Here is a 10,136-nt window from a genome sequence, read left to right as displayed (position 1 = left end):
TTGATAAAATAGTTAAGAGCAGAGACATCACACTGACAACAAAGGTCTGCGTAGTTAAAGCAATGGTATTCTCCGTAGTAACCTATGGGTGCGAGAGCTGGACCATAAGGAAGGCTGGGCGAAGGAAGATAGATGCTTTTGAACTGTGGTGCTGGAGGAAAATTCTGAGAGTGCCTTGGACTGCGAGAAGATCAAACCAGTCCATACTCCAGGAAATAAAGCCAGACTGCTCACTTGAGGGAATGATATTAAAGGCAAAACTGAAGTACTTTGGCCACATAAGAAGAAGACAGGACACCCTGGAGAAGATGCTGATGCTAGGGAATGTGGAAGGCAAAAGGAAGAGAGGCCAACCAAGGGCAAGGTGGATGGATGATATTCTGGAGGTGACGGACTCGACCTTGGGGGAGCTGGGGGTGGCAACGGCCGACAGGAAGCTCTGGCATGGGCTGGTCCATGAAGTCACGAAGAGTCGGAAGCGACTGACCGAATAAACACCAACATGTGGAAGAACAAAGAAATTATAGCTCTTTGGTTTGACACATTTTCTTGGAAAAAGCAAATTTTACCTGTGGCTAGCACAAAAGCCACTAAACCTGTCTGAAATTTGGCAGGCTCAGTCATCTCTATGGGGGCTGCCAGGTCCCCAAATTCCATGCATGTATGTGGAAGCACAAAAAAAATTTAGCTCTTTGAAAGATTTTCTTGAAAATAGCAAATTTTACCTGTGACTAGCACAAAAACCACTAGACCTAACTGCCTGAAATTTGGGAGATTCAATCAGTTCAATGGGGGCTACCACGCCTCCAAATTTCATGAATTTATCATACAAACAAAAAAAGTTATGGCCTTTTTTGTTTTCCAGTGCAAGTCAATGGGAAAATGTAAAAAACTGGCGATTAGGACAACTCAAAAGATCCAGGGCCCGTGCCTAAGCGGACTCTTTCACAATGACTCCCTCGGCCACAGCCTCGCCTTATCACCTGTGGTAGAATCGTGAACGTCTTTTACATTCCTGTGGAGCTTCTTGATTGGCTCGCGTCCTCACCTCGCGGATGTTACGATTGCCTCCTCGGTCTGCCATTCCTACCACTTTGCCTGTTGGTTGGATGTGGCGTTGTCACGCGCCACGGGTTTCCATAGGGACGTTTGGGGCGGGTACGCAGGCGGGTGGGGCGGTCCTATTTCTCTGATTGGCTAGGTGTCTGAGACTGAATTCCTGTGATTCGCCGTCTTGATCCTCGTGCCGCGCCCCCCCTCGATGAGGCTGGAGTATCACGTGAGGAGGAAGGGTGCCAGGCTGTGGCAGCGGTAGGGGACGGCGAGTGCAGAGCCATGAAGTACTATGAGGTGAGCGGCAATCGGAGTCCTGGAATGGCGGCGGGCGGCCGCCGCCGCCTTCTTGTCCTGCGGGTGATCCGGCTCCTCGCGCTCTGACTTGAGGGGAGGTGGTGGGTACGACGCACGCGTGGAATTGTGCCTCGTTGGAAACGCATGCGCGAGGGGTTGTGCTCAGGGGCGGGAGAGTGAGGGTACGCATGTGCATATAGGGAATGGGTGCCTCGTGAGCATGCGCTGAGTGTTGGAGGGAAGGGGTAAGGGTTCTTATATTAATCTGGGTTAAGGCACTTGCAACCTTTCTGTACTTCGTTGGCATACATTTTGCACCATATCTGTGTAGGTCCTACATACATTGTAGGACATGTCCTCTTTAGCCTCTCACTCAGGCTGCTTCTCATACCTGTGGAAGAATTCTGTGACACTTGGAAAGATTACATATAACATCAGCCTAAGTGGATCCACTAAAATGTATATTCATGCCCGTTTTTTATCCAGATGTTCATTTTCCTTGGATGTTACCTTGCATGTTGTGTTATTTCTAGCGCTGATTGTGGCACTAACTGTCTTGCACACACAGAGAACAGCTTCCTATGTCCTTTTGATTGTTCTCTTCATGTTTTAAGTGGCCAATGAGTAATGACCTTAGATATTCCAAGCCATTTTCCTGAGGTGTTTTAGATAACCATACTCCAGGTTTCCACAGAAAAGATGCATTTCTGTATCTCTTATTGCTTCTTCATATAATTCTTTTTTTTAAAACTGGTCAAGTTCTGATATTTCTCAGGGAGAGGTCCATTGAGATATAGTAGAGAAGGGTTAAAATTCAGGGGCCATCTTTAGAAATCTTAATTCTCATTCTTGAAACTGGAGTATATGCCTTCTGGTACAATGAGTGGAAGATTTTATATGACTTCATCTGTATTTTTTCAATTAAAGATACTTGTTGTTTTTCTGTTGCTGCTACGTTATATTGCTGTTCTTTGGCACAAATACTCCTTTTGATTGCTCAAGAGAGCATATATTAACTCAAAACTTAACACCGTCATTGTGCAAGGCTGTCTTGACGTGTTAATTTTATGGCCTGTCTATCTACATGTCAGTTAAAGCAGTAGAAAAGGTTGCGACGCTTGCTCACCTCCACACAAAATTTCATCTAAATAGGCCAGGTGGATTGATGCAAACATGGAATACTGTCTAGTAGCTATAGACTGGATAACAGATGCGGTATGTGTGAACATGTGTTGGGTGGTGGCGTTCCCTAAGCAACCAAGTGAGTGAATGTGGGAGGGACCATTCCATCTAGTAATGGAATTACTAGATGAGGGCTTGGCGTGGGGTGTCAGAAGGAGTATGGGGATATGAATTCTCCTTGCTGGGTTTTAAAAATATATATTTTAAAGACTTGCATCTATGTAAGGCTTTCCGTAAGAACACAAAGCTGGATTCTGTGTTACAGCTGTACAATTTCTAATAATCCTAGGTGGGAGAAGGAGATTGGGCTGTGTATGGTACAGCTGTGGATTGCTGTAGTCCCATGATCATCCTAGTTCAGGACGGCTGAAAATCTTGTGTATTCCATCCCGAAGAAGGAAATTAAATGCATGCGCAAGGTGTCTGAAATACTTGCTGCCTCGATACATTGCAGTCAGTATCTTTCTGAGATTGAAAGACAAGTAGGGACATGTATCTAAAACACAACTAGCTACTGGATGTTGGAAGAACCTAACTGGAATAGGTTTATAAGATTGAGGGTTTTCAGCAGCACTGATTGCTGTCACTTTTTGGACACTGGCTGTTGAGCGTAGGGTCTGTTCAAGCCAGGAAATTCCTGTATTTGTAGATTTCCAGGCACCCTCAGCTGGAACAACTGCAGTCCATGCTTCAGGCACATGTGGGACAGATTGATCTGCTCTGCCCTCTGTACCTGCATGCACCTGTGTGGTGGTGCAATTTATTGAGACACCAGAAAGGAGAGCAAATTTGGTTGGTCCCACTAGTAGTGGGTTTGTATTTTTTGCTGGACTAATATAACTCATGGCTGAAAAGTACTGTTCAAGTTCCATGAAGAGGAGGCAACTATCCAGCTAAACCCACAATAAGCACTTGTGTATCTTCATTATTTGAGAGTATAAGCTAACGACGCGGCCTCCTGCGCATTAAACGTCCAGCCTTGGGGTGGGTAGAAAAGCACTGGTTCTGTTGCCTATTTTCTGTTTTAACCTTGCTGAGGAAACAATTAGGGCTCATAGTCTGTACTTTAATTTCATATTGGTTAAGGAAGTTTTGAGTGGATTAACAGGCTTTTGGACTTGGTTTGAGGGATCCCTGTTATCTGACACAACCTAAAAGACTGTTAAGCCCTTGTGCTTTGTTCCTGCTACTAGCAGTCTGATAACTGCACTCTGTGATCCTTGTTTTCTGTTTGGGAATTGCTGCTTTAGGAGCAACTAATGATTCTGGCCTAGTATTGCTTTTGTCTGAACAGTGGCTTTCAAACTGTGCTTTGGGGAAACCTGGGGTTCCTTAAAAGCTTCTTGGTTAGAGGATCTGTGGGCAAGATTTCCTGAAATACAGCTTGACCACCACTACCATTGTTCCCATGAAACATGCAGGCACAGAAGAGTATTCTGTGTGTGTTGTAGGCTGCACTTATGTGGAACTAACATTAATACCCAGTTGGCCTGGCTAGTGTCCAAATGAATGGAGCGTGTGCCCTATAACATGCTCCAGAATCCTCTATAGCATATTGGGACTCCGTGGGGCAGGGATGTGGGTTTTCCAGACAATTTCCCAGTGCGGTCATCTGTATCAGAAGATGTTCTGATGCCCCAAAGAGATCTAATTTAGCATGCTTATTTTACTTGTATTTAGTAAACAACAAAGCTAACAAAAGTACTTGGTGTTAATTTGTTGTCCTAATAAACTGCAAGTATTTGATATGAAATATTTGAGGGGGGAAATTAAAGCATACTTAATGTGATTTAAATGTTACGAAAAAAAATTTTTGGAATACTTGTTAAAAAAGACATTAGCACGTACTTCCCTTCCATTGTTTTTTTCTTAAAATTTAAACAAAGGTACTAAAAACTGTTAACACACTAATTTTAGCAACCCAAATAACTTTGCTTGATATGCTGACAGCACTCATCTGTTTCAACAGAATTCAGCTCTCTTCCAGTAAGGTTGTTGTGGCACCTCCAGTTTTGCTGTCACAAACTGGTTCTATTTCACTTGGACATAGAAATGTTTCAACAACATATATGTATTATTTCATATACTTGCCAGGGATAATTATCTGAAAAACATTAATTACAACGTTGAAACTGCCAAGGTTGCCTAATTCTGTACTGCAGTTGGCATACATTCATTTTTATTAATGAACTTATGAAATGGAATATTTTCTGTGGAAAAATTAGGCACTGGAAAAATTTCCATCCCACATCATTGCTGAGGTGGCAGATGTGCAGGAATCCCTTAGTGGGCAGATTTGTGAAGAAAGGGTTCCCTGGAGATAGAAAGTTTGGGAATTTTTAAAATGCAAAATGTTGCGAAATGTGGAAAGTTGCTAGTGCCAGACTGTACTGAAGATTTGTAACTTGTAAGTGAAGCTTGAAAGGCAAGTGTGCAAAATGCTCTGCTGCAATCTGGAGAATGACCTGAGCAGCTAAGTCTGTCTCTTCTGCCATGAGGTCAGAGCGGTCTTTGCACCTGTCCTGTAAATGGATATATGCCTAGCAGTGCAACACTACTAAGATTGGCTATATGTACAGCCTGCCCAGCCAGTTCAGCAGCTTCTCAAATATTCTGTGTGATAAATGGCCCTATCTGAATATTTAGCAGGAGGGTATTTAATATCTCTCTTGCCAATACCTTGATCTGGAATAGAGCAATACCCCGCTTCCCAGAATGGACTCAGGATACCATTTTTCCAAACAGAAAACAAATGAGCTCAGCCTTGCTGGTTAGCAACAAGAACAGCTCTAGTTACATCAGGCAGGGCAGATAAGTTCAACACTTGCCTCCATGTTATCATTCTATTTTTGCAGACAGTTTCGAGTTGATCCTTTCATAAATTAGTTTTTCTCTGATTTCAACCTGCTTTATCAATAGGGAAGGTTTGCCTCAGGCAGCCTTCCCCAATGTGGTGCCTTCTGGATATGTTGGACTAGAATGGTCATGCTGGCTGGGGGATGATAGGAGTTGTAGTCCAATACATCTGCAGGGCACCAGGTTGGTGAAGGCTGGCTAATGGATGTTGTTTCTGCTGTTCACTGGAGCCATTTGTTGTTATCTTCCTGGCAGGTGGGGTGGTGAAAGGGACAGAGGTGTGCTTCAGGATGGAATATGTAGGAAGCCGCTGCTGTTTTTGCCTTCTTAGAATTCCTCTCTGCTTCATGTGCTTGTTTATGCCTGGCACTGAAGACTTTGAAAAATCAGCAGCTGCTTCCATTGCTCCTAAGCCATTTAGGAGTGCTGCTTAGTCCTCTGTTACAGCTGTGGAGGGAGCAATCCTATGGCCCTTAGGCAGAGTCTGGAGGGCCATAGGATATTTCAGATTCCTGGGTCCGAGGTCAGAGAGAGCGCTCTGACCTTGGCCCAGGAATCTGAGGTCCCCACTCCCTTCCCCTCGCAGCTGGCGCAGAAGGAACCATATCAGCTGCCTCGCTGAGCTTGCAAAAGTGGGCAGGGAGGGCTAGGGACTGGGAGGCCGGCTTACGATGTATTTTTGGGCCTTCCACACCTCCTTCCCTCTTGTTCTGACACATCCTACCTAGGCAGGCAAAAAAGCCTGTCAAGCCTAAACAGAGAGTGAGAGGAACATGGAAGCGAAGATCACCTTCGCTGCTCCTCCTGCTCTTCATTGGATGGCTGTAAGCGAGTTTGGAGGCTTACAACCATCCTGATAGGATTGCACCCTTAATGTTTCTATAGCACTTCTTTTAAGCTGGAGGTTCAGGGGATGGAGAGGAAAAAAACCTTACATGTAAGGCAGTTCTCAACACTCGAGTCACACCGCAGTGTGGTCTAGAAATAACTCGCAGTGAGGCTATGCACATAGGAGAAGGCTTGATGCCCAGTGGGTATAGTTGGCAGGAAGCAGGTTTAGCTCACAAACCAATGGTGTTTCCAAGTGCTGCTTTTTACTTTCCCTCTCTTGTAAGGGAGTAGTTGTAGTTCATTCCTACAGGGAAAGCATTAAACCACATGTTGAAATACTGTTGTAGTAAGGGCAAAATGTGTCCTCCACCCATGCCATTGGGTCATCCAGTCCTTTTTGATAAGGCTCACATGTATCCACACTGCCCATCCTAATGATGGGCTGTTAATGAGAACAATAATCGTAAGCTCACCCTATAAGCAAACTGACTTCCAGAATTGCACATCCAAATACTAATAGATAGCTGTCCCATTTACTTCTAGTAATATATAACTTCTATCTTTCGTTATTAATTGGCAGCCAGAAGCTGAATGTTTAAAACTCGTAGAATAAATGCTGCAGCTTTCGGCTAGCTGGTGATTTTTGTTCACTAACTATGGTTTTTGTTTTTTGATAGTCAGTAAAAAGTAAGGTGTATATAGATAACACATGCACATGATAAATAGCAAAGATTATCTAAGTTGGGGGTGAGAAGAAGTTAGATTGAGATCTACTGATGGATCTCCAGATGATTTGAAGTAGATCAGCAAGGCTTTCTGACTCACAGTGTTTTAACAATAGTGACAACAAAAAGCCTTTCTTTTCTTCTTAAATCAGACTGCTGAAATCAAAAAAGTTTGGGGGAAAACAGGAGCCAATTTGTGTGTGGAAGGATTTTTTGTGAGACCCAGTTTTGAAAACCAGTTCCTGGGCTGATCATATTGTCATAGGCAGCTTGTTCTGTAATTCTGTGGCCTCTTTCTTTAGCCACTATTTTGGTTGGTGGACCTTGGGGTGCTAGTGAAAAATATAGTATGCCCTGAAATTCTGCTCACCCCTCCTCTTGGTACTAAGATCCATTTAGCAATATAAAAAGGTAGCACAGGGCTGGGGAACCGATTTCAGTCTGGGGACTGTCCCCACATGGGGAAGGTGACAGAAGAGAGAAGCAACTGAGCCATGGCTCAGTCTCTCTCCCACCTCCTCTCCCTTTTGATGGGCTGGCTTGGGCCAGATAACCCTACCTCTCAGGCAGATCTATCCTCACAAAGACCAGGGATGAATGCATTAAGTTGTTTCAGATGGGTTTGGCTGACGTCTCTAAATCCAAGCTCTTGGACACAATAATGAATGATTTGGGTAAGATCTGACAATATGAAGGCAGGTAGTATACCTGCTTATAATTTAATAACTCACAATGCAGGAAGCAGAGTTCACTGCCTTCAGAGGAGGCTGATTGTAAGGGGGCAGTCCAGAGTTCCCCAGAGCTTTTAATTTCTTGAAGCATATTAGGGCTTCCCTCAGTAGTGAGCCCCAATACATAGTTTGTATGTATTCTTGCACCAATACGTGCTGGTGCAAGAATAGAGCTGTAATGTATTCCGAAGACCCCGCTTGAGCCTGTGTTGTGCTTTCTCAACGTTTGTCAGATTTCATAAAGGAAGACTTTGGGATTTCCACTACATTTCCACTAACGTCTTGAGCTCAGTTGATTCTCAACGAATTTAGTGTAGCTCTATTTTAGTAACTCTCGGCCTGGAAACAGCAAACTGTTATAGGCATCTGACTTTGAGAATGAATGCTCTCCTCTTTGGTGTCCATGCAGTAAGCTGCAAAAGTAAGAATAAGCCTGGCTTTCTCTGAGTCAGTTTGAGAACTTACGTTTTTCTTGGTAGAAAGGTGAGGTACAAATCAAATCAATCAATAACATGCAGGAGTGTTGTCATTTGGGAATCTAAATATAAGAAGATAAGAAGGGCCATATTGGATCAGACCAGAGGCCTATACAGTCCAGGTTTCTTCTTCTGCATTGGCCAGCCGGATGCCTCTGAGGTGCCGAAAAGCAGGACTTGAGTACAATATCACCCTCCACTCGGTGTCTTCAGTGACTGGTATTGACAGGTATACTGCCTCTGATACTGGAGGTAATATACAGCCATCATGTCTAGTAGCCATTGATAGCCTTATTCTTCATGAATTTGTCTAAGCCCTTTTAAAACCATCCATTTTGGTGGCCATCACTGCATCTTCTGGTAGTAGATTCCAAAGCTTAACTATGCACTTTGTGAAGAAGTACTTACTTTTAGCTGTCCCAAATGTCCCACTCTTCAGCATCATTATGAGAGAAGGAGAAAACTTCTCCCTATCCATGTTTTCCATACCAAGCAGAATTTTATACACCTCCATCATGCTCCCTCTTGCTTGCCTTTTTTCTAAACTAAAATGCCCTCATCAGGGAGTTGCTCCAGTCCCTTGATCCTTTTGGTTGCCTTTTTCTGCACCTTTTTCCACTCTACAATATTATTTTTGAGATGCAGTGGTCAAACCTGTATGCCGTATTCTAAGGGTGGTCACAACATAGATAAGTATAAAGACATTGTGTAGTATCCAACTGTGCCCCAGTGTTAGAGTTAATGATGTTGCATGATGTTGCAAGTAATGCTTGCACAATGTAACTAGCACTTGCTAGGGCAATGGGAAAAGGCAGCTATTTGCCACTGAAATTTGGTGACAAATTGCTACTTTTCCCTATTGCCCTAGCAAGTGCTAGTTACATTGCACAACTGTTGCTTTATGCTAGCGCAACATCATAAGTGCTAGTGCTGGGGAACAGCTGGATTTTACCCAATATGATATTGCCAGTTTTGTTTTCAGTTTCTTTCCTAATGATCCACAACATGGAACTTACCTTTTTCACAGCAGCTTTGCACTGGGTTGACATTCACCAAAACTAAGATCCCTTTCTTGATCAATCATTGCCAGCTCAGACCCCATCAGCGCATGTGTGAAGCTGGGATGTTTCCTCCCCAATGTGCATCACACACTTGCTTACATTGAACCATATTTGCCATTTTAATATCAATTACCCCAGTTTGGAGAGTCCTCTTTGGAGGACACCTCTTTGCTGTCTCTTCTTTTTCTAGCCACTCTAACTTAATTGGTGACATTCGCAAACTTGACCACCTTACTACTTACCCCTATCTCCAGATAATCTCTGAACTAGTTAAAAAGCACCAGTTCCAATACAGATCTTGACCCCACAGTTTACATCCCTCCCATTGTGAGAACTGGCCGTTTATTCCTGCTCTCTGCTTTCTGTTCTTTTACCAGTTAAGGGATCAAGAGGATCTCTGTTATCCCATGATTGCTAAATTTGCGCAACACTTCTTGATGAGGGAGTTCGTTGAAGATGAATATGAAAGTTTTGACTAAGGTTCAGATCACACTTTAGTCCTAAGACATGATGCCTATGTTTTTAAGAACCAGAGTAAAATTTAGTGTGTCTTATTCCAAGTATATCAGATGGGTATGAAAGTTGTTGTTGTTGTTGTTGTTGTTGTTCAGTCGTTAAGTCGTGTCCGACTCTTCGTGACCCCATGGACCATCGCACGCCAGGCCTTCCTGTCCTTCGCTCTCTCCCGGAGTGTGCTCAAGTTCATGTGTGAAAGTTGGGGGCCTATAAATTTTACCCAAGGTGTGTGAGAACGGCTTTTTGGTCAGTAGCTCCTCCACTGCTGGGGTATCTTAAGTGACCTAACTACGTTGGAAGAGATTGGCTATGCTGGTTCCAACCACTGAATCGGTACCCTGTCAGAAGGTGGGGTGCTGATCTGTGGGAAGACTGTTGTGACCAGTTCCTGCCCATATGGTTGGCCCA

At 43.8% G+C, this 10,136-nt stretch overlaps 1 protein-coding gene across 1 annotated transcript in view; it reads left to right on the top strand.

The window, feature by feature from the left end:
* Window positions 1-1,260: 1,260 nt before the first annotated feature.
* The window catches only part of TECR (trans-2,3-enoyl-CoA reductase), a 47,972-nt gene continuing 39,096 nt past the window's right edge, over window positions 1,261-10,136 (top strand). Inside the window, exon 1 of the mRNA XM_084838461.1 lies at window positions 1,261-1,350. Coding sequence (XP_084694587.1) covers window positions 1,336-1,350 — 15 coding nt within the window. The 5' untranslated portion in view covers window positions 1,261-1,335. The remainder of the gene's footprint in view (window positions 1,351-10,136) is intronic.

This window comes from Heloderma suspectum, chromosome 2 (genome assembly GCF_057233095.1).
Source record: "Heloderma suspectum isolate Gila_16-S chromosome 2, 16-S_ref, whole genome shotgun sequence".
NCBI lineage: Eukaryota > Metazoa > Chordata > Lepidosauria > Squamata > Helodermatidae > Heloderma > Heloderma suspectum.
Note: the sequence above shows the minus strand (reverse complement) of the source record. Positions and strands in the feature narration are given on the sequence as shown.